Source organism: Taudactylus pleione, unplaced genomic scaffold (assembly GCF_031769625.1).
Source record: "Taudactylus pleione unplaced genomic scaffold, aTauple2 ptg000282l, whole genome shotgun sequence".
Lineage (NCBI taxonomy): Eukaryota > Metazoa > Chordata > Amphibia > Anura > Myobatrachidae > Taudactylus > Taudactylus pleione.
In genome coordinates this window covers 822440-847171 of record NW_028284684.1, presented here as the reverse complement: position 1 = coordinate 847171, position 24732 = coordinate 822440, and the positions used below count along the sequence as shown (strand labels likewise).

Genomic DNA, 24732 nt, shown 5'->3' with positions numbered 1-24732 from the left:
CGTTGCCGTTTACCGGAGAAGTTCTCTTCGGTCCGGATCTGGATAAGATTGTGGCCACGCTGGCGGCAGCCAAATCGGCTTCTCTCCCGTCGGCCGCTGCTCCTTCTGGTTCTGGACCATCGTCCTTTTGGTCATCTAGGGCCCAGGGCAGGCCCAAACCATAGTCGTTTCCTCGACAGGCTGGCCCTAAGAAATCGGCCAAGCCCCGGAAGCAGGCATGGAGTACCAGACGTCCGGCCCCCAAGTCAGATGACAAGCCTGCGGCCTGACGGTCCGGGCCTCCTTTTGGGGGATCCCAGGGTGGGAGGCCGCCTGCTGCAGTTCGCCCAGTGTTGGTCAGCCACTACGACAGACACTTGGGTTCTGGAGGTGGTTTCCCACGGATACGCCCTCTCCTTCCGGCACAGACCCCCGGCTCGATTCTTCACCACGGGTCTACCATCAGACCGGAACAAGGCTACGGAGCTGCGGAAGGTATTGCACACTATGCTCCAGGCTGGAGTTATAGTGCCTGTTCCATTCTCCCAGAGGGGCCAGGATTTCTATTCAAATCTATTTTTGGTCCAGAAACCCAATGGGTCGTATCGTCCGATTCTCAACCTCAAAGCACTCAACAAGTCTTTGCGGGTTCCGAAGTTTCGGATGGAGACCCTACGGTCCATCATTCTGGCGCTGGAACCTGGGGACTACATGGTGTCATTGGACATACAGGACGCTCACCTGCATGTCCCTATTCTTTTGCGCCATCAACAGTTCCTCAGGTTTGCAATCCGCAGCGACCACTTCCAGTTTCGGGCGTTACCCTTTGGCCTGGCGACACCACCACGTGTTTTCACCAAGGTGATGGCGGTCATGGCGGCTTCTCTGCGGCTGCAGGGAGTCAGCATGTTGCCGTACTTGGACGACCTGTTATTGGTGGCAGGATCTCCAGAGCTCCTGTTACGCCACTTGGACCTGACCATTGCACTGCTGCAACTGCACGGCTGGCTAATCAACTGGCAGAAGTCCACTCTAATCCCATCTCGGAGGATTCTGCATCTTGGAGCCTTATTGGACTCGGGACAGCAAAGGATCTTCGTGACGGAGGACAAGATCTCTGCTTTACAGTCAAGGGTGCGCAGTTGTCTGCACAGCCGCCGGGTGTCCCTACACTCGGCGATGAGGTTACTGGGCTCCATGGTGTCGGTGTTCAACATGGTGGAATACGCCCAGTTTCACTCCAGACCTCTGCAGCACCTGATCCTGTCCAAGTGGAACGGGCTGCCTCAGTCTCTGAAGTCCCAGACGATTGTGATTACCCCGGAGGTTCGCCTGTCCCTTGCGTGGTGGTTACAGACGACCCACCTCAACAAGGGACGTCCGTTCTGGGTTCCAAATTGGGTCCTGTTGACAACGGACGCCAGTCTTCGGGGCTGGGGAGCAGTTTCAGGTCCACACTTGTTCCAGGGCAGGTGGACGCCGACAGAAGCGGAGCTTCCAATAAATATCTTGGAACTCCGTGCGGTCTTCAATGCTCTCCAGCAGGCACATCGGTTTCTCCAGGGTCACCCGGTGCAGGTCCAGTCGGACAACGCTACCACCGTGGCCTACATAAACAGGCAAGGAGGGACTCGCAGTCGGGCGGCTCTCGTAGAGGTCTCTCGGATCCTGGTTTGGGCGGAGCACAATCTTCCGGCCATATCAGCGGTCTTCATCCCGGGAGTACTAAATTGGGAGGCGGACTTTCTAAGTCGCCAGGACGTTCATCCGGGGGAATGGTCCCTGCACCCGGACGTTTTTCAAATGCTGGTGGACAGGTGGGGTCTTCCAGAGATCGACCTCGTGGCGTCCCGGCACAACAACAAGTTGCCGGTGTACGGGTCTCGCACAAGAGACGAAGGGGCGTCTCTGGTGGATGCTCTGTCCGTCCGGTGGACGTTCCGGTTCGCATACCTGTTCCCTCCGGTCTCCCTTCTTCCACGGGTAATCCGGAAATTCAAACAGGAAGGAGGGACGCTCCTGTTGATAGCTCCTGCGTGGCCCAGACGGCACTGGTTCTCAGACCTTCAGGGTCTGTCCGTGGACTCTCCTCTGCGGTTGCCGCTGCGACCGGACCTTCTGTCTCAGGGTCCTTGTCTTCACCCGGACCTGACTCGGCTGTCTTTGATGGCGTGGCTGTTGAGACGGCCATGCTGAGGTCCCGGGGTTTTCCAGCTCTGTGGTGCGTACCATGTTGCGAGCTCGGAAACCGTCTTCCGCGAGGATATACCATCGCGTGTGGCATACGTTCTTCCAGTGGTGTCGACCGAGAGGTTATGCACCGCGGGAGTTTCGTCTGTCTAGGATTCTCGCCTTCCTGCAAGCGGGACTAGATCATGGGCTTCGCCTTGCTTCTTTGAAGGTACAGGTTTCGGCCCTATCTGTCTGGTTTCACCGTAGAATTGCTACAATCCCGGATGTGCGCACCTTTATGCAAGGTGTTCTCCGCATTCAGCCGCCCTTTGTTCCACCTGTGGCGCCTTGGGATCTGGCTGTGGTCCTGAGGGCTCTCCAAGAACCGCCGTTTGAACCACTGGGCTCAGTGGATCTTAAATGGCTGACAGCTAAGACTGTTTTCCTTCTGGCTATTGCTTCGGCCAGACGTGTTTCTGAGTTAGGGGCTCTTTCTTGTAGACCCCCTTTCTTGGTTTTTCATGGGAACAGGGCAGTGCTCCGCACTCGGCCCGAGTTTCTTCCCAAAGTTGTTTCCCAGTTTCATGTTAACGAGGAAATCGTTGTTCCGGCCTTTAACTCACCGGGTCTTTCCGTGGGTGAGGCCTCTTTGGATGTTGTGCGGGCCTTAAGGACTTATGTTGACCGCACTTCTTCGTTTAGGAAGTCGGACGCTTTGTTTGTCCTCTATGGCTTCCGTAAAAAGGGTCGGCCTGCTTCAAAGCAAACTTTGGCAGCCTGGATCCGTATGGCTATTTCTGAAGCTTATCTTCATGAAGGCCTACCGGTTCCTCCTTCTCTGAAGGCTCATTCCACTAGGTCTGTGGGTCCTTCGTGGGCAGCTCGACGTGGTGCCTCGGCAGTTCAGATCTGCAAGGCTGCTACGTGGTCCTCTGTCCATACCTTCGTGAGGTATTACAGGTTTGACACCTTCGCCTCTCAGGATGCTTCCTTCGGGCGGCGGATTCTCCTTTCTGCACAGGAGCGTCCCCACCCTTAAAGGTGGGGACGCTCCTGCTTTGGGACATCCCCAAGGTATCCTGTGGATACCCTATGGACCCTGAAGTAGAAAATATGAGATATGGTAAGAACTTACCCTTGTTATCTCTATTTCTACGAAGTCCATAGGGTTCCACAGGACTTCCGCCCTGTCGCACCTGTGCTGCCGATGGGCTTTGCTCTGGTCACCAGTTTTCCGTCTCCCTCTGGTAAGAATGTGATTCTTGTATGTGTCCAGATCTTTTTTCTCTCTCTTCCTTCTCCTTCTCCGGCCTATGGCTTGATAACTAACTGAGGTGCCTTGGCTCGGGGGCGGGGTATAGGAGGGGGACCCTAGTGCATCCTGGGAGGCTGAAAAGCTTAACTCTATGGTGCCCAGCGACTGACGTCACACCTATACCCCAAGGTATCCTGTGGAACCCTATGGACTTCGTAGAAATAGAGATAACAAGGGTAAGTTCTTACCATATCTCATATTATTGAATTGCTTTTGCCCCCTACCTCACCTATCTACAATTCTCAATGTTAACTGAGGAGATTGCAGGGTTTCCAGGCTCCCCTTAATCTACCAGCCAGTCAGCACAGGCTGCAATGTGATGTAGAACGTGAGCTCTCCTGCATAACAATGATATAACAGATCTGAATACTCACTTCTCTGAGGGCTTGCCTGGTTGTCCCTGCCTGGTGGTAAATGTGACAACGCACTAAGGGCCTGATTCAAAGCCGCTAGCTAGATGCGATTGCTCGCACGATGTGTATGCAAATTGCGTAGACAGTGCACAGCAATGCATTAGCATGCCCAGTATTTCTTAGAGAGCGATCACATAGTGTATGCAGACACACCAGCCTATTTTAAGATGCCCACTTGTGCACGTCATGTCCAGGAAGTGTATGCAACCATCGATACATCGGATGCTATCGCAGCGCTTGAGGTTGACCATACCCTGCCGTAAGCACTGCGAGCACTTCAGTGTAAAAACAAGCCAGGTGACGTGTACTATGATGCTGTCTTATAATTATACACTAAGAACTAACTAGACACTATTTCACTATGTTCATGTCAATTTAAATCAGTGCAGACTTTCATTACTTTTAAGCTTCCTATCATTTACAATAAGCAAATCCAAACATTTTACCAAACAGCTAGGCCTGACTTACAAATATGACATAAGAACGACTCAAACCAAGGAGTCTGTGGTTTTTGAAGTGACAGGTCTCTAGCCCATAACATATATTTTGCAGAAGCACATTGGACCTCATTCAGAGTCGGTCGTTGCGGCCACACGGTCGTACGCCACCGATGTTCGCTATACTGCGCATGCGTAAAGTTCGCAATGCGCGTGCGCAAACTAGCCGCTACGATCAGAAATTTCTCTCTCCTTGAACACAGCCAGGTCGGTAGTTTGAGTGACAGAATGAGGCGTTTGTGGGTGGTAACAGGGGAAGGTGCTTGAAAACGGGGGAGTGGAGATCCGAATGCAGGCGTGCCTAATTGTGCGAACGGCGTTTTATGGGAGTGCATGCGGTTTATGGGAGTGCATAATTAACAAAGTAGCGTCATGGCACATGTGACATGGGAGGTTTTTACACTGACATGATCGTAGAGCTTAAGAGAGGGTACGGTCAACCTTAAGCTCTACGACCAGTTTCGATGGTTCCCGATGGTCTCGATTAATCCTTATATGCCCGGAGATGACGTGCAATGCGTATGAGAAGGGGGCGTATTTTTTTGAATTCCGACCGCTTCCTCCCCTTGGTCGGCCAGCTACTGATCCGAACTTAGGGAAGCAACTTGCGAGGGAATCATTTGAATATCCGGCCCCTTTTCCTGTACGACCGTGCGGCCGCTTCGACCGACTCTGAATGAGGTCCATAGTGCCAGAAACCAGTGTGCTGCTGACAGCTTGAATAGTACCTTTGCTAAGTTGAACATGGAGCCACATTAATACAAATAGAGAACGAACAGTTCGCCCTTAACCATAATGCTTTGTCCTTGGCATGTGTCACATGACTCCAGGGGAAGAAAGAGGCGAAGCCAGAGGGGGAAATGGATGCAGGGAGAGGAGGGCATGTAGAGGGCAGAGAAGGTAGTTGAAGATGGTGAAACACAGCTGTCAATTTGAAGATTGAGTGGTGATGAGGGCCTTTACGATGCTTGACTAGTGTGAGAGATGAACTTTACAGAGAGATTATAAATTGAAAATAAAGACCTACTCCACAGGCATAGAGCAATGCTGTAGCAGTTTTGGAAGATTCTAATAAGTTTGGATTACCAGGTTTGGGTTTTGGTCAACTGGAGGCTGACCAAGACAGCAGGGGTATATTAACCTAGGGCAGATTGTACAGGGCAATAGCTTGGGTTGGATATGCTAGGTCAGTGATAGGGGAGAGGAGGGATTTGAGCGAGAAGGAGAATGAAGCACTGTCAAGGTTGTCGAGGTTCATAAAGGAGGTTTTGGGAAGAGGGAGCAGAAGGTGAGGAAATTGTGAAGGGGAGACTTTGGTGGTTGGAAAACAGAAAAGGAGAGTTGGAGAAATCAGCAAAGTTGCATGTCACAGAATGCTGGTCCGGGATATACTTTTCCTCTGAAGCTGGACAAGGACAAACCTCCTAGTACAAAAGGCTGCAGTCAGCTTAAACTCACTCTGTTGCTCCCAGCTGCTGGGAGGTTTTAGAGACCCAGTTGGCATTTCCCTGTGGGTGCTTCCCAACATATATATATATAAACACAAGGAATAGGTTAGTGTGTGGCTCTACTGTTTAAAGCATGCCCTTAAAACACACTAGTAATGCATTTGTTCTAAACTTTGCAGAGTGCTGAACGGTTATCTTATGTTCAGCAATTTCACACAGATAGTTAAAATCAATACAGCTAGTGCAAGTTACATAACCTCGGTACTAGGGTAGTGATTGGCAACAGATGATCCTAGTTCTGCAACAGATGATCCTCAGCATTAACCTGCAGCTCCCAGCTCCTTCCTGCTTTATGTTATATTTGTTACTATAGTTTGTAACACTTGTTTGAAATACCTGATTATATGTTATTTCAGATAGGTGTCTGTCTTTAAATTAACTTATTACTGAGAGTTATTACTGAGAGTAACAGTAATGTGTGGCATGTTAAAGATTAGAGGTCATTCAATGCTGTCCTTTATGACTATATGGTTACCTTTCACTGATGCAGGGGAACCTGTGGGCACCTGAAGTTGGATAATCTAGGATTGTAATGGATGGGGGTGCGGTTCCATTAATTTTGTCATTGCAGCATGTGGCTGGGTTTTGTCACATGCCCACTGTGTAGATTACACGGAAAGATGATGAACGACAAACATTACCTTTTGAGAACTGTTCCTTCTTCTTGGCCACCCTACAAAATATAGATGTACTTGGTGGTTTAGGAAGACTACTGCCTTGCATAGGCAGTAGTAGCAATGATTTAATGATGTAGGTTAGCCTCATTATAAGTGAAGAATATTCTCACCCCAGGGTTGTCCTCCCAGCGAGAGAGAATTTAAAAGTTATTATTTTAATTAGTAATATCTATCTAAGTAGTAATCTCTGGAAAGTGTTACAGGGTTCTCTGGGTATGGTGAGGATGTCTGTACATATGGGATGTGAAAAAACATCTGGTAATACTATTGTAGGCTTTCTACTGTACAGACAAATTTGGTTACTACAATAAAGGTAAAATGACTACAATTTGAGAGATAGTTTAATTGTTTTTGTTTTAATTTCTTCAGGTGGTGAAGTGGTAAAAATGGCTCAGCTGACTTCAGGTGCAGCTCAAGGCAGGATAACACAGCCCAAGACCCCAGTTACTCTGCAGTTCCAAGGAAATACGTTCACTTTGTCACAGAGTCAGCTGCGCCAACTTACTGCTGGGCAACCACTACAACTGCAAGGTAAGTGGGGAGTGTAGATCACAAAATGAAAATAATACATCTTTAATAACACAGTTCTGTATTGTCACATTGTAGCCGCTGCGTTATTGCCTTGATTATGTTTGTTTGTAAATCCTCAGGAAGCGTTCTCCAGATCGTATCAGCACCTGGACAGCAGTATCTTCGGCCCCCTGGCCCTGTGGTAATGCAGACAGTGTCACAGGGGAGCTCCATTCAAAATGCAATCAATGCCTTGGGAAACCAGCATCCTGCCAACCTACCCAATACTGCTGTTTCCCCTCAGACAGGTCAGGTTATCTTCTGGGCAACACAACATTTATAAGCAAAGCATCACACACATACATCAAGCCTCAATACGCCACACAGAGCGACTTGCCTAGCCTGTGTGAGCTGCCAGGTCCATTGAGACTCTGCTAGCGCTTGGTGTCTTTTTTGCCGAAAATGCCTCTAAAGGTGCGTATGCACTGGGCGATCAGGAAACACAGTACGACATCGTAAACGTACCATCGTTCCTGATCCCCTGTAGTGCCTACACTGAACGATCAGTCGTTCAGTGTAGGCATCCTCTTATTCCTGAACATGGCCAATCTGTCGTTATCGACAGATTGGCCTGCATGTTCAGGCGATGGACAATGTCGGAAACGACCAGTGGGAGCGCGCATCGCTGGTCGTTTCCGACATTATAGTGCACCATTGTACGATTACGATGTCTCAGTATATAACTCAGTAAAATCGCCCAGTGTGTACTCATTCGCACACAGATATACAAGTGTTGCATATCAAATGAATCAGCACAGTCTCCTGCCACATTGCATTGCGATTTAGAGGCATTTTCGTGAAAAAAGACCTCTTGGCGCTAGCAGAGTCATGGGACTTGGCGCGCCAAGAGAGGCTTTTTAGGGCGACAGCAGCAAGGATATATAAGGACATATCCATAAATCTACAATAATGGTTTGACAACATCCTGAAGGACGGCTTCGTTTAAATATTGATTGAGTCCCTGAACTTGAAATGACAGGGATAAATAACAAAGGAGACACATCTTTATGTTTAATGGCGGCTATTTATCTATAACCTTTATCCTATGATTTGTCAGCTAATATTAAAGTGTCTTTTTCCATAGAGAAAACATCTCTACTATGTAAGCGCAGCTTAGCCCTATAGTAAGATACAGGAGGGAGATATGTTTGTTAACTAGTAAAGACTGTTACATGACTAATTTGCTGCTATATGTTGGTTACTCCTCTTACAGGAATGCAAGGAAGAAGCATATTGCCTTATCCAGGTGGTAGTGATGCTGCATCTCCTCTCAAACCTTCACAGAGCTCAGTGACCCCAGCACAAGTATGTCATATGCAGGCATTAGTTTGAAAATGGTCAATAACAACAACAACAACAACAAAACACTAAGGTGCAAGGGCGTAGCAAGACCTATGGGGGCCCCATAGCAACATTTTTCCACAGGCCCTGTAACAGATGCACTCCCTGCACCTACTGTACCTACACCCTTGCTAAGGTGTGTCTGTTCTCTCCCATGTAGTCGTACTGCGCAGGATGTTCTTTTAAATAATGTGGCTGTTGACTTATAATGTGTGGTCCAGTGCACTTTAGAAATACAATCTATTGTACTGATAGCACACTTAGGAGGAATAGGTAATGCTGTATGTTTGTATTTTAGAACATAATACACATATTATACCATTAGCTGTTATTAAAACTCATTTCTCTTTCATCCATGGGGAGGATGAAACCGTTGGTAAAGGTGGAGCTGGAGGTGTCTGGGCACCAAAGTGTTAATATTTGAACAGCACGGGCTCCTCCTCCCCTATACCCCACCCTCTATCTGTAACAGCCAGTTTTTTTGTGGTGCTCAAGGAGCTGGGAAAAATTTTTTTGGAATCGGTATGAAATACCACCGGCCGCATGGGCGGCGGTTTGATTCCCAGCAGCGCCTGGCCGACCAAAGCAGAGTTCCCTGCAGCGGAAGCCCGATAGCGCTGGAAATCCCAATCATCTATAGGTAAGTATTGACTAACCTAACCTAACCCCTTAACCCTCCTTAGGGGTGCCTAACCCTAACCTCCCCCCCCAAGTGCCTAACCCTGATCCCCCCTCTAAGTTCCTAACCCTAACCCCCCCCTTCCCCACTGCCTAAACCTAAGCCCCCTGGGGGGGTGCCTAATCCTAAGTCCCCCCCAGGGGTGCCTAACCCTCCCAGGGGAGGTGCCTAACCCTAAGTCCCCCCCGGGTGCCCTAAACCTAACCCTCCCCCCTGCGGCTGTCCGCTCGCGGGGCCCGGCATACCTTCGATCAGGATGCCTGGCGTCGGTCTCCCGGCGTCGGGGAAATGTCAGGCGTCTACATCTAGACGCCCGGCATTTCACCCTCGCCGGGATATGACAGTCGGGAAGCCGGCTGCCGGTATTAAGGCAGCCGGATTCCCAATTGTATACCATTTTTTTCCAGCAATCGGCTGCTTGGAATACTTTTTTTTATTTTTATTTTACTTTACTGAGTGCAGACACCGCTCTTTCACCATCCACTCCATTAGGACCATGCTCTAGTGTCCGGAGCGCTGACTATTGAGTCAGCTGCACAGGGAGGTCCCCAGAGCACTCAATCGGGACACAGCTGCAGTTGGAGTGTAGGGGCAGCAGGAGACACAACAGCGGTTCCCATATGGCGGAGAAGGCCGCCAAGGAGCATGACTCAGTGTCTTCACACAACTCACTCCTATGCCAACGTTCGGCACGTCCTCTTCCTAGGCTGCCCAAGAAAGGCTCATTCTCTCCTCCTATCTTGGGAAGCCTTTTTCCAGTACTGCATAGCTGCCTGCTGAAAAGAGATACACTAAACCATTGTCGCCTATATCTCACAGCCAGGTTTCAGGTTATAGATTATACTCCCTATCTCACCTTTTGGTGTTAGGGTAGTTGAAAGCTCCCTGATAATTTCCGTGTGTCTGTGTGTTTTGCTGCTGCATGTCAGTGATGCAGTATTTAGGTGCTCAAATAAAAGTAACCATACAGCTTGTTTGGGTTATTACAAACACAATGATGTTTTAGTCAGCATACAGCAACAGAAACAATGTAGCCCCCATTCAGGGCACTACCTCATTTATTCAGCCCAAACTATCAATGGCAGCTAGTCTGCGCACAATTTCACACAAAGGGGAGAATTTACAAAGCTGCTGCTTCCCGGCGGGTTGCAAGTGAGTATTTTAATCGGCACCCGGAGTCAGAGTTAAGCATGCCGGGCTTTACACTGACTGCGTGTGCCGTTTTAAATATGGACCCGCAACCCGCCGGGTAGCAGTGGCTTACAGAAGCCGATGCTACGTAAATTCTCCCCAAAGTCTCAGTCCTGCCTGCTTCTTGCAGGTATGGCCCACTAGCCTCCTGGCTAGCTTGACTGCCACAGCACCACCTGGGCTGCATACTCTGAGCAGCAGATACTGTAGATGTGGTCACACCCCTTTTTAAACTTGTTTGGGCGGTTCCCATCATCACAGCACAGACTCGGTGGCTCACCAACGCCACCTAGCTTCATTCTACCACAATATATATAGTTTAAGATTTTTTTGTATACTGGTTAAATACTACAGTATGTCATTACTTTACTGTTTAAAGTTGTTTTACAACTGCATCTGTGTTCATACAGGTTTTAGATTGTATCTCTTAGGTTAGTTGCAGTACTTTTACAGATAACCAATTTTCTTCTTCAGGGTCCATAGGACTCCACATGGAGAAAATGTGGTGTAGGTGGTACTTGGCGGACCGGACACCAACAGCACAGCTTCTTTCTATCCCAGGATGCTCTGGTCCTTCCCCCCTATATCCCACCCACAGCCTGAAGGCAACTCAGTTTCGTTGGTATCCGGCAGGAGCTGGATCACCGTTAGAAAAGCCCAAGCTTTATATTATGATTTATTTTTATTTTCATTTTGTATTATAGAACAAGCAGTGCTAGACAGTCCTCTTGACATCTGCACTGCTGCTCCATCACCCCTGCGCGGCACTGCGATCCAGCCATCGGCTAGGTACTCTCGGCGGGGCTCCAGGGGGACCTAGATAGCAGGGGTCCTAGTATCCCAGACTGCAGCAGGGACTCAGACAGGGGACACCGCTATGCGCAGTCTTACCTCCGGTGTCAGGAGACAGACCGGAGGCGCTGATGTAAACACTGGTTCGTCCAGGACTCCACTAGACCACTAGGGCATAACCTATACTGGTGCAGGGGACAGACTATGGCCAGGGACCTGGTGGTTGATGTCAGCATAGGGGAGAAGGTCCTCTCCCTGCGGCTCCTCCCCTAGCTCAGGGCGCCATTTAACTCCGGTCTTGCCGCTCCGGAGCTGCTCCTTCCTCACCACCGCACCCTCAGAGACTCACGGCAACCATTTTCAGCAACAGCCTCAGGTCTCCGGGACGCTGGGTCCGGTCTCCCTGTATACTTCTCCCAGGAGTCAGGTTATACAGAGCTATTTCCTATCAGCCAAAGCAGTCTGTGTAGTTGAATTTAGTGCCCACTGCAGTTAACTTGTATGCTCTGCATTGTATGTGACTTGTGCTAGTGCTGCTGTCTGTTTATTTTTCTCAACTGTCAGCTTATACCTTTCCCTTTCTTTCATTATAACCTTGGAATACTGAGGTACAGGGGGCTCACTGTACCTCACATCTACCTATATTGGTGAGGGCTGTCACATACTGTATATCTGGGTTGTGCCCTACAATGTGCCATATTGTAAATATCTCTGGGTTGCTCACTGCGCTGTGCCAGATTGTGTGCTACATTATACTTGCAGCTATGTCTAGCATAGGCAAGAATAACAAGCAGCCTGCTGCTCCCACTCTAGTTTCTTGTAAGTCCTGTTTAGCAGGCTTAGCTTCAGAGGATCTCATTCAAGATGGTCTATGTGCATCTTGTTATACGGCACCTGGCCCTTCAGCCCCAGCATCCTCTCCTCAGGACCCCCCCCATGCAGACCACCTAGCGGTCACTGTGGTAGCTCTCCCTATGGGATGGCCACAGCAGGTACTCCCTGCAAATCCTTTGCCTCCTCCATGGGTAGACGTTTCTACCTCAGTGCAGAGTCAGGCGGCTACCTCTACAGCCTTTCAACAAATGTTGCAAAAGGAGAAACCCTTGCCTAGTAAACTTGCTAAGCATGCTGTGTTATCTTCCCAGTCCACCCAGCTATCAGATTCTGAGTTATCTGGGGAGGCAGAACACGTAGACCTCTCTCACTCTGACGCCCCCTTCGGAAGAGGAGGAGCCCCCCTCTAAATTGAATATACCTGCACTTGTGAGAGCTGTAAATCTATTCTTCAAATAGAAGAGGTAGGACCACTCCTAAGGCAAAAGAGCCACTCTTTAAGCGACAGAAGGTAGTTTTGCCAGAGTTTCCTCACTTTGATCTAATGAGTGAAGCATGGAATATGCCGAATAAAAGGTTTCAGCTGCCTAACCGCTTGATTTCTTTTTACCCTCTTCCAGCTACTGATTGCACTAAATAATAAGTTCCCCCTGCATTGGATTCCCACGTGATTCGCCTGGTTAAGAATGCTACCTTACCTATCATGGTGGTGGTGTGGGGGTCCTTCTATCCCCAGGTTACTCCTACCAACTCCTACCCTCTGAACCATCCCTTACATTCTCTACATTTGAGGTTCATGCTATACGCCTCTTCCAACCAGTACACCTGCGAGTAGCTGTCATTTACCGTCCCCCTGGCCCTCCCTCTAACTTTGCTTCCTGGCTCCTTCACTTTCTCTCCTCTGACCTCCCCTCCATTATCCTTGGTGACTTCAATATTCCAATTAATATCCCCACAGAATCCTCTGCCTCCAAACTCCTTACCCTCACATCTTCATTTGGTCTCTCACAATGGACCTCCTCACCCTCACATGTGAGTGGGCACTCACTTGATTTAGTCTTCACTCACCGCTGTAATATTTCTAATTGTTCCAACTCCCCATTCCCCCTCTCTGATCATCACCTTCTTTCTTTTAACCTATCTCTCTCTCCCTCCTCTCCTCTACCTCCGAAGGCCACCATCACTAAACTTAACATTTAGGCTATCAATGCCGTTTCTTTATCTTCCCTGCTTGACACGCTTCTCTCCCCTATCCTCTCTCTCTCCTGCCCTGAACAAGCTGCTTCCCTATACAATGCCTCCCTTACTTCTGCTCTGGACTCTGTTGCATCGGCAATCACTACTCACCCTCGCAGATCCACACTACAACCCTGGCATTCCAAATGCACCAGATATCTGCGAAGGTGTTCAAGAACTGCCGAGCGACAGTGGAGAAGATCATGCTCTAAGGCAGATTTTCTCCACTTCAAATTTATGCTCTCATCCTACAGTGTTGCCCTTTCCCTATCTAAACAGTCCTATTTCAAGCACCTAATTTCCTCCCAGTCCTCAAATCCCCAGCATCTCTTCACCACCTTTAACTCCCTCCTCTGTCCACCCCCTCCCCGCCTCCCCTCCTCACTCACTGCCATTGACTTTGCTACCTACTTTACATCCAAAATCGATTCCATACGTCAGGACATCACATCCCACCAGTCCCCCTGCTCTATACCTCCTTTTTTCCCTGATCACCCATCTCCATCCATTTCACCGACTCTGTATCTGGAGAGGAAGTCATGGCTCTCATCCAGTCCTCCCCCCTTTCTACCTCCCCCCTTGACCCTATCCCTTCACGTCTCCTCCGCTACCTCTCTCCTTGTGCCTGTTCCCATCTTGCCCACCTCCTCAATCTCTCCCTCTCATCTGGCACTGTCCCTTCGGCATTCAAACATGCGATAGTCTCCCCCATTCTTAAAAAACCTACCCTTGATCCCAACACTCTCTCCAACTACCGTCCCATCTCTCTCCTCCCTTTTGCCTCCAAGCTCCTTGAGCGTGTTGTTTACAAACGCCTTACCCCCTTTCTTTCCTCCCACTCCCTCCTTGATCCTTTTCAGTCTGGCTTCCGTTCTTTCCACTCCACTGAAACTGCCCTCACAAAAGTCAGCAATGACCGCCTTGCTGCCAAATCCATGGGCCACTCTGCTTATTCTCCTTGACCTCTCTGCTGCATTTGACACTGTTGACCACCCTCTCTTGCTGCAAATCCTTCACTTCCTTGGTTTACGTGACACTGCTCTCTCCTGGCTGTCGTCCTACCTCTCAGACCGGTCCTTCTCTGTCTCTTCTCATGACTCCTTTTCCCCACCACAGCCTCTTACAGTAGGTGTTCCCCAAGGTTCCGTTCTTCGACCTCTACTATTCTACCTCTATACGTCCTCTCTAGGTGAACTCATCAGCTCTTTTGACCTCCATTATCACCTCTATGCTGATGATACTCAGATCTACCTTTCCTCCCCTGACCTCTCCCCCTCTCTCCTCACTCGTATCTCCAACTGTCTCTCTGCTATTTCTTCCTGGATGTCCCAGCGATTTCTTAAACTTAATATGTCTAAGACTGAGCTGATCATTTTACCACCCTCCATCATAACCTCACTTCCCACTATTTCTTTAACAATTGATGGCACAACTATCTCTTCTTGCCCCAAGGTGCGCTGTCTTGGAGTTATCCTGGACTCCTCCCTCTCCTACAAACCACATATCCAGAGCCTCTCACAGTCCTGTCGCTTCCATCTCAAAAATATTTCCAAGATTAGACCCTTTCTCACCCAGGATGCCACCAAAACCCTCATACACTCACTGGTCATATCCAGATTGGACTACTGTAACCTTCTCCTATCTGGCCTCCCCAACTCCCATCTCTCTCTTCTCCAGTCTGTCCTCAATGCTGCTGCTCGACTCATCTTCCTCTCCAAGCGCTCTACATCTGCCTCCCCTCTCCTACAAGCCCTCCACTGGCTTCCCTTCCCTTTTAGAACCCAATTCAAGGTTCTCACACTTGCTTACAAAGCCCTCACCCATTCCTATCCCATTTACATCTCTGACCTCATCTCCCTCCACTCTCCTGGCCGCCCCATTCGCTCAACCAATGCACGCCGCCTCTCATGCCAACTGATTACTTCCTCCCACTCCCGCCTCCAAGATTTTGCCCGTGATGCTCCCGACCTTTGGAACTCTCTCCCTCTCCCTATCAGACTCTCCTCCTCTTTACAATCCTTCAAACGGGCTCTCAAGACCCACTACTTCATCAAAGCCTTCCAGCTCCCATCCTAACTTGCTGCAACATGCTCCTTCCTCCGTTTACCCCATCTGTGTCACACCTGTTTGTCTGCCCCTCCCCTTTAGAATGTAAGCTCTTACGAGCAGGGCCTCTACCCTCTTGTGCTTCTCCTTACTTTCACCTACTTCTTACCCCCCACCATGGCACCTAACACTTGGTTGCTTACGCTCTGTTGCATATCTAGGTGTTATGGTCACTTATGTATCAACGTATATATTATCCATGTCCTTGTCCTATTTTTTACTGTAAGTCCATTGTCAAATTATTTGTTTATGTACTTTGTAAGGCGCTGTGGAACACTTGTGGCGCCATATAAATAAACGATATAATAATAATAATAATAATAATAATCTATCCAGCAACCTACTTAAAGAAGACTATTACTCGTTCTGCCAGGGCTACGGCCTGGGTCGCAAAAGCCATTGAGAGTTGGGCAGAGACCCTAGCAAATACATTTCCCTCTGATGCTTTGAGGGAACAGCTTTCCTACATATCTCACATTAGAGATGCAGCCTCCTATTTAGGAGAGGTGGCTTTGGATACTTGTCTCCTAGCTTCCAAGGCATCTGCCACTTCCGTGGTAGCCGGCCGTATTGTTTGGGTTCGCTCATAGAAGGCAGACTCGGACTCTAAAAAGGCTTTAGAGTCTCTGCCTTACTCTGGGGGGATCCTGTTTGGCCCAGAATTGGACAATATTGTCACTACCTTGGCAGATTCTAAGACAGCGTTCTTGTCCTCTGCATCTACGAAGCCTTGGATGTCCTTTTGTCCCCAGGGAAAAGCTAAAGGTCAGTACTTTCCACGGCAGTCGGCATCCACAAATGCCTCCAAGCCTAGGACCAAACAGGCCTGGGCTACTAGACGTCCACCTACCAAATTTGAGGACAAGCCTTCAGCCTGACGGGGTGGGCCTCTCCCTGGGGGCTCCCAGCGTGGGAGGCCGACTTCTTCAGTTCGCCCAGTTCTGGCGTCAGAACACCACAGATGCCTGAGTACAAGAAGTGGTCTCCCACGGATACGCCCTCTCATTCCTGAGGCTGCCCCCCAAGAGGATACTACCCCTCCTCAAGAGGTGGCCTTCAAATGCAAGAAGAAGGAGACTATTACCTTCCCTTCCCTTGCAGAGCCAGAGAATCTAATGGTAGAAGCTTGGACTCTTAATAGATGTTTTCAGGCCTCCAAATGAGTCATAACTTTTTATCCACACCTTTCTGTCGACAGAGCAAGGTGGAAGATGCCAAACCCAGTAGATGCTCCTATTGCAAGAATGGTTTAAGGCCACCATGTTACCTATACCTAATGTGGACAGGAATTTTTTTTTTTCTGAAATCCTTATTTTGTACTGTATGTGCAGTGCCAGCCGTCACCTCAGCTTGTTTTTCTAAAGCTTTGAAGTGGTTGCCGGATTCCCTGCACAAAAGACTCAGGTCAGGGGCCCCTCGTACTTGTTGTCAGTTATCAACTATATCTGGAAAGCGGATTCTTATCTCGAAGAGGCAGCTATTGATTCCAGCATCCTCTCCGCTAAGGTTACGGCTTCGGTGGTAGCAGCCAGGCTTTTTAATTCCAGACTGGCTCCTGCTTATGACAGATGCAAGCCTGAGGGGATGGGGGTGCTGTAGCTCCCCACCACGTTCCAGGGTCGATGGACAGCACAGGAATCCCTCCTTCCAATTAACATTCTAGAACTCCATGCATGCTACTGAGCCCTTTGCCAGGTGAAACTAATTCTTCAGGTCTAGGAGGTAAAAGCCCAGTCGGACAACGTGATCACAGTCATGTACATCCTTCTTCAGTCAGCAAGATTGGGTGCAAGGATTTCTCCCCCACACTCTCGGCAGTTTACATCCCAAGGGTCGAAAACTGTGAGGCCAACTTCTCTCCAACCTGCCGTGTACCAGATGATAGTGGATCACTGGGGCTGTCCAGACATCGGCATGATGGCCTTCCATCACAATTGCAAGCTTCCCCAATACTGTTCCCGAACTCAGGATCCTGGTAGACGCCCTTTCAGTTCCATGGACATATCCCCACATCTTTCTTTTCCTTCCGGTGTCCATGTTGCCTTACATTCTCTGCAAACTGAAACTGGAGGTTGAATCGGCCCTTCTGGTGGCTTCAGACTAGCCATGCAGGGCTTGGTATGTGGATCTTTGTTGATTGTCGGTAGCCCCCTCCCCTTGGTGTCTTCCCCCTGGCACCATGATTTGCACCAGCAAGAGCCTATTATCGTTTGTGGCATGCCTATTTTAACTGGTGTTCTGTACAAAACCTGGATTCAGCTGCCTTATGGCAAGCAGGATTGGATTTGGGTCTCCGTCTCTCTTTCGTAAAGGGTCAGGTCTCAGCCCTTTTGATCTTTTTCCAGTGCAAGATTGTGCTTACACACTTACCTCCAAAGGGTACTTCATATTCAGCCACCCTTCCTTTCCCCAGTTGTCCAGTGGATTAATTTCTGGTGTTAAGGATTCTTCAGACTCATCCGTAGGAACATTATGAATTGTTGACCTCCACTGGCTCACGTGGAAGATGGTGTTCCTACTAGCTATCTTTTCTGTTTGACAGTTGTCTGATTTGAGTGATTTGTCTCATAAATATTATTTTCTCTTTTTATCTGGACCGTGCAGTCCTCCACATCAGATTGGATTTTCTTTCAAAGGTGGTTTCTAAATTTCATATCAACCAGGATCTTACTGGAGAGCGTGCCACAGGTAACAAGTTCCTCCCTTGCCTCACTGGACGTTCTGCGGGCCATCCACATTTACATAGACAGGAACAAAGATTTCCACTGGTCAGATTTGCTTTTCACTCTCTATAATGTTCATAGATGAGGCTGGCCTGCTACTAAGAAGACATCGGCACGTTGGATAAAATTAGTCATCCAGCAGGCTTACACCAGTTCTGTATTTGGCAAAAGCCAACTCAACTCGATCAGTAGGCACTTCTTGGGAGGCTAGTCCGGGTGTCTTGATGGAACAACTCTGCCTTGTCCTCTATGCAAACCTTCATAAAATTCTACAGATTTGACAACTTCTATAGATGCTAGTGGGCAAAGGGTCCTATGCAAAGTGCAGGAGCGTTCCCTCCTTTAGGGGGACAGCTTCCCATAGACCCAGTGTCCTCCATGGATGAAAGAGAAAATGGGATTGAGGCTCTTACCTGATAAATCCTTTTCTCTGATTCCATGGGGGACACTGGAACCGTGGATATAGATCCTGGGTACCAAAGTGCTAGTAAAGACTCCTCCTCCTCTATACCCTTTAACAGCCACTTAACACTAACAAAACCCAAGGATAGGGAGTAGGATTAGAGGAGGAAAAAGACCAGGCAAACAGAAAACCACCAAGCAAGAGAGGTTGGTGAGCCTAGATCACCGTATGTCTTGAAAAACAACCCAAGTAAGCCAGGGGTGTATGGGTGGGCACCCAGTGTCCCCCTTGAACTCAGAACCAAAATCACATTTTCTCTTTTATCCATAAAGGACACTATTTTCCCTGTCCTTGGGCTTTGTTAGTGTTAACTAACTGTTACAGGGGAGGAGGAGCCTGTGCTGTTCAAACGTTAGCACTTTGGTGCCCAGATTCAATACCCACAATTCCAGTGTCTTCATGGAATCAGAGAAAAGGATTTATTCGGTAAATCCCATTTTTCATGCACCTTTCATGCTTTATTAGCATGTTCAGAGTGTAAACCATATTCTGTGTGAATATGCCCTTAATGGCACTCTTCAATGTTATGTTACTAACATATGTATACTGAAAACATGTACTGTTGTAAATACAATGGGACGATGCAGAGTTGGAGGTAGACTGCACGCACATTACTCAAGAGAAACATGAATGGAAAAATAGCGCATTTTCGCACATATGCAGAGCCTATTTCTATCGTGAGATGCTTCCACCTCTGTGTCTTCAGCAACTGCACCTGATTTACAACAATTCATCATCAGTGTGTACTTGCACCTGTCCTATACTAGGTGGAAAAGATACACCTCCTAACATGCGTATATGCACAAACATGCTGGGCTACATTTGCATGAACATGCCCTCACTGAACTTTGTGTACATGAGAACGCCCCCTTCTTGTATCCGTTTTGCCTCTCTGGTCATAAGTGTACATACAGTTGGAATGAGTTTAACTCTGCATTCTCTTATTTGCATACGTACATTTTCTGAGCAAATGCAGTGTGAAGTCATTCAAGAACCGCTACACAAATTGGCATACGTTCAACTCTACATCTGTCCTAATATGGCCAAAGCACACAAGGAGTGGTAGAAAGCAAGAAGATATACTTACATTAGCTTTATAGTTAATACAATATTAATTTGTTTTAGGAAATAGTATTGCATAATATTAAGGTATAAATAATAAATCCATAATCTTTTTCCTGCAAAATCAATTGAAATAATTTCTTATTTCTGCTAAAATGGTTATAATGGAAAAAAAAACATTATTCTTAGTAAATAAATCTTTATTCCTTTCATACAGGATGTAGCAGAAGAAAAACAACGTCTAATGAGGGAGCGGCTGGAGCGACTCTTTTTCTGTAACGAACGGCGCTGTGGACAGACTCCAGTGTATGGGACTGACCTATTATCGCTCTGTTCTCTGCAGTCGTCTGGAGTTCTGACACCTGTGACAGGCACAAGATGGAGATGGGTGGGGTCTGTGAACTGTCTTTTATCCTCCCACTCCTCCAAAGGCTTCAGTGATCCATTGGGGCACCTTATTCTATCCTCAGGGAAGCAGAAACTGTTGCTGGAACCCCTTGCAAAGAGGTGATTGTCATGAGTTAGAGACAACACAACTTTTTGCTATTAGCATGTATAGATATGCCTGTTACATTGGTATAAGGTGCGAAATATGAAACCTGATCGGTTTAATTTTTACTTTCCTTTTCCTAATTTTTTTTTTCATAGTGCTTTGTGTGTGGTCCCTGCTGTTGTTGCTGCTCCTCCACTTTTGGTAGTTCCACATCCTCCTCCCACATACACTCACAACATGAAGATCCTAACTCGCAACCTGAGGGAACAGTTAGCTCCATATATAAAATACCTGCAGGAGCGAACATCGCCTCATTGTATGCAGACTCCAGACCTGCGTCTCATCCAGTGTGATTCAGGTAGGCTTCATTGTTATAATTCATAAAAGACCCATAAATCTTAATTTGTTACTCCCAAGTATTTCTGTTGCAATGGGATGTCCTCTTTCAGATATCCCATTTTACTTATTAGTACTCTGCTCTTATTGAAGTTAGTTTTTGTTTCAGGTTGCAGCTTGTTGTGGTAGAGCTCCAGATGAGGAGCTTGGATGACTCCAATTGCAGGAAATAATACAAATCTCATTGATGAGGTGTCCAGTGACGGTGGCACCTGATTGGACAGATAGTGTGGCTATCCAATTAGTTGCTGCCTTCATTATACCAGCCGTTTTAATATCTCCCAGCAGTTGGAGTCTTTTAGCCTTCTAAATGTATTTTAAATGCAGCAGCCATTCTGAATATACAGCAAGGTAATGCATGTGAGGGACCAACACTTATACTTGGAGAAAGCTTCTAAGGAACAGGATGTTCAAAAAATGAAACCACAAAAGGTATAAATAATTAATTATAGACATAACTTTTGATGTTTCCCATTATGTAGGCAAGCTTGAGGCTTTGTCCATTCTTCTCCGGAAACTGAAGTCTGAGGGCCGGCGTGCTTTGATATTCTCCCAGATGCTGCTCATGCTGGACATACTGGAGATCTTCCTGGACGTTAACTCTTTCACTTTCTTGAGGATCGATGAGTTTGCTAACTATGATCAATGCAATGTATGTAGTAGTTTATCTTTTTTTTTTACATTGCAGAATGATAAGTTAAGGAATGTAAATGTCACAAAGTAAAAGTTTCTGTTAGCTAACTACTACTGTATTACCTCTACATAGGATCTGATGAAGAGCTTTAACAAAGACCCCCGAATTTTCTGCATTCTAATATCAACCCAAAGCCGCTCACTGGGTGTTCCCTATGTGGAAGCTGACACAGCAATCTTTTATGATAGTGATTTAAATCCAGTGATGGACTCTAGAGCTCATGCATGGTGTGATCGAATTGGTAGAACTAAGGACATTCACATATATCGGTGAGAATATGGATTTTGCATGATCATTATTAAAAAGAGCAAATAGAATTTTTACAAGCTGTAGCTTTATTATAACCAACCTTGGACATTATGCACCTAGACTTGTTAGTGGAAACTCGGTTGAAGAGAAGCTGCTGAAGAATGGCACCAAGGATCTGATTCGAGAAGTTGCAGCTCAGGGGAATGACTTTTCAATGGCTTTCCTTACGCAGGTACATTTTGTTCTGAATCTAGATATATCACACTGAATATGTGTCTGTTTTACTCATTAAACAACCTGTGAAGATCAGTTTGGACATTTCTAAATGATGCAAATCCACAGCCTTATGGTTTATTACATTTTTGGATTACTATTAACTGCTTGATCTAAGGATTCACAGTGTGGGATGGGTAGTTGGTTATTTTTTAGAACATTGGTGAACAAAAAGTAAATTTCTATTCACCATGTCTCAGTACAGAGTTGTTTTAAGCAAGTTAGATTGGGTAAATATCTTAAACAGTAGTTTGTGAAAACAATGTTTTTTGTCTGTTGGATTTTCATCCACTGTATTTACTAAAGTCCAAACTTTTGACAATCCACAGTTTAGAAGATGCCACTCAACAAATTACCATCCCAATTTTCTTACATGTGAAGATTATGTGGTATGCACGTTAACACCTGACACTAATTCCTACGGTATAATTCCCTTTGCTCGTACCTCATACTCATTATAATTGAGCTCCACAGGTGACCCTCCTCCAGTGCTGCGTGTAGTGCGCCTTTCCAGAGCCATCTTGGATATAACACAGCGTCGGATGTCTGAAAAACACTTCACACACTGGAGCTTGTTTCCTTTTAAATGCCCTATAGAATTCACTGCATTAACTGCTGCCTGCCACATGGGCCGCTTTCCTCTTGCAGATGTGCGTTGGGCCCAATGATCAAATAACTCCACAAAATTAGACAACAAGCAGTTTACCAATGCAAAATTCTCCTCAAAGTTAAACCTGACATTGCAACCAGATTTAGTTTTGCCAGGTTGAGACTCCTCCCCCGAATCGGAGTCCTGGCCCTCTGCCTCCTCCATCACACTATCCCCACCAACTGGATCCCACTCCTCCACCACCCTATCCTCTCTATCTCTACTGCTGGCAGCATCCATAGCAAAGAGAAAAATAAATACACAAACTACACTTACAAACTAAGAAAAACTTAAACACACACACAGAAACACCAACAAAGACTAAATAAAAAATTAGATAAGACAAAAAATAAAATAAGACAAACTTCAAAATTACAATAATAATACAGAAATGGACAGGACAAAACTCCCAGATATCACTTTTTAAGCACCTAAATGAAATCACCCAGTGTCCTGCTAATCACTCCTCCCTCCTCTCTCTTCACAAAATTCCCTTTCAATTTGCTTGTGTGTGTGCCAGCCTTTTTATAATGAGTTTCTGTGTTTTACCGGGTATGTGGCAAGTTTTGGAAGTGTTTTGTCGAATTTGTAGGTAATTTTAAAGTGCACACTCCAAATCGACCATTTTTACACTCTTGAAAATCTCCCCACATCGCGTTCGATTTTGAAATCATTTTCAAAATCAAATGTTAGTAAATTAGAGTTTTGGCCATTTATACAGTAGATTTTGAGTCGATTTCAGTCGATTAAAATCGACATAAAAAATCGACGTTTGGAAAATATACCCATTACACTTTATATAGAGCTAAATGATGTAGCGATGCATTCCTGAAATTAGGACCTACTCATCTTCTGAGTCCAGTAATACATTGCTTTATAGCATAATAACGAGATATATTAAGGTGAAACAACATTTTCCTTCCCCAGCAAACAATACATGAGCTATTTGAGCTTTATTCACCACTTGAAGACTCAGGATTTGGAGCTAAAGCAGAAGAGTTTGTCATGCTCTCCCAAGAACCACCTCCAGCAGAGACAATAGCTACTAAGTTTGCCAAACCATTTATAGAGGTAAAAGGCCAATGTATTACTGATTTATTTGCTTATATTGAAAGCTATTGGATACCAATTTCCTGCAACTGTTCTTGTATTTACAATATAAAGGCTCTGAAGAGCATCGAACATGAAGCTGAAATGGACGTGGATTTATTTGTGTCTGAGAAAAAAGGAGACCAAGGAAAGATGAAGGCATCAGAAGGTTGCTGCTGCAATGGTGAGACCTTGGAGCTGAAAGAGTTGGCTGCAGTGGTAGAGCAGGTAAATCTGGATTTTATAAATTACTTACTACAATTCTCTTGATAAAGAGTCTCAGATTAAAAAAGAAAAGAAAAAGAAAATGTAAGTTCAGGGAGGGCACGCAGCTGACCTGCAGGATATGCAGAGTTTCACGTATAGTAAATACCCTCCAGGCATATCATTTGCACAAAGCATGGTCTTGTACAAGTGTGCACTGGTGATAATGACAAGTAGCAAACCAAGTGCACGGATACATTGCAAAGATTGTTTCTGTGGCCAAGGGATGCCGAGTGGGGGGAGCAGGTACAGATTACCTGGGCCTCTATAAGGGTTCGGGAGTGCAGGTGAGACATAACCACTTTGCATGCAATAGTTGTGTATACAATGAGCCCCCAGCACCAGAATCCAGCCCCAAAGTCTTTAGACCTCTATGCGGCTAACCAATTATGAGACTCTATAATGTCTTCAGTTTCGTAATTGGAACATATAGCTGTATTGCAGTAATGGAGGTGAATTGTACAGTGGTGTACTGAAAACATAGCTACAAAACAATGATGTACTATTGTAAATGTCATAAATTACCATTCATCACTTGTAACGCTTAAACTAGTCTTTTAAATAATAGTATACTGTGATTTGATGTTTGTTTTTGAAGATTTTTGAAAATCTGTCACTCTCTGCTGCTGTGTTTTTTCAGCTTACCCCCATTGAAAAGTATGCTCTAAACTACCTGGAGGAATTCTACACATCCAGTGCTGAGGGGAAATTGAAGGACTCAGAGGTAAGTATCTGGTTTCTCTTGTTATTCTTCAGTATTTATAACTTTAGGTTAAAGAAATGTCATCAGCAAAACACATAATTCCTCTCTTGTCTGCTTAAGAGGAGAGATGTAATAAGAAAGTGCCCCAGAGAGAACACTGCATATCCTTACTTATCTTCCAAGTCAATCTGTCTGCCTGCTGCATGCTAATTATGTTCATATGCTATCGCTCGGATTGGTTGTAACTATGGTGCTTTGGACATAGGCTAAGTGTTTGGACACTGTGACGTGGGCATGTAGACAGGATTGTGCACTTGCAGCTGACTTGCATGCAACTCTAAATCAGCCTCATAATGTAATGAGC

At 46.6% G+C, this 24732-nt stretch overlaps 1 protein-coding gene across 3 annotated transcripts in view; it reads left to right on the top strand.

Moving 5' to 3' along the window:
• The window catches only part of EP400 (E1A binding protein p400), a 181518-nt gene that overhangs the window by 116408 nt on the left and 40378 nt on the right, over nt 1-24732 (top strand). For all 3 annotated transcript variants that reach the window (XM_088482079.1, XM_088482077.1, XM_088482080.1), the window contains 11 exons: nt 6931-7092; nt 7212-7379; nt 8345-8436; nt 19776-20065; nt 20207-20409; nt 20930-21099; nt 21214-21410; nt 21511-21622; nt 23240-23383; nt 23477-23629; nt 24306-24389. In XM_088482079.1, the coding sequence (XP_088338205.1) occupies nt 6931-7092; nt 7212-7379; nt 8345-8436; nt 19776-20065; nt 20207-20409; nt 20930-21099; nt 21214-21410; nt 21511-21622; nt 23240-23383; nt 23477-23629; nt 24306-24389 (1775 nt within the window). The remainder of the gene's footprint in view (nt 1-6930; nt 7093-7211; nt 7380-8344; nt 8437-19775; nt 20066-20206; nt 20410-20929; nt 21100-21213; nt 21411-21510; nt 21623-23239; nt 23384-23476; nt 23630-24305; nt 24390-24732) is intronic.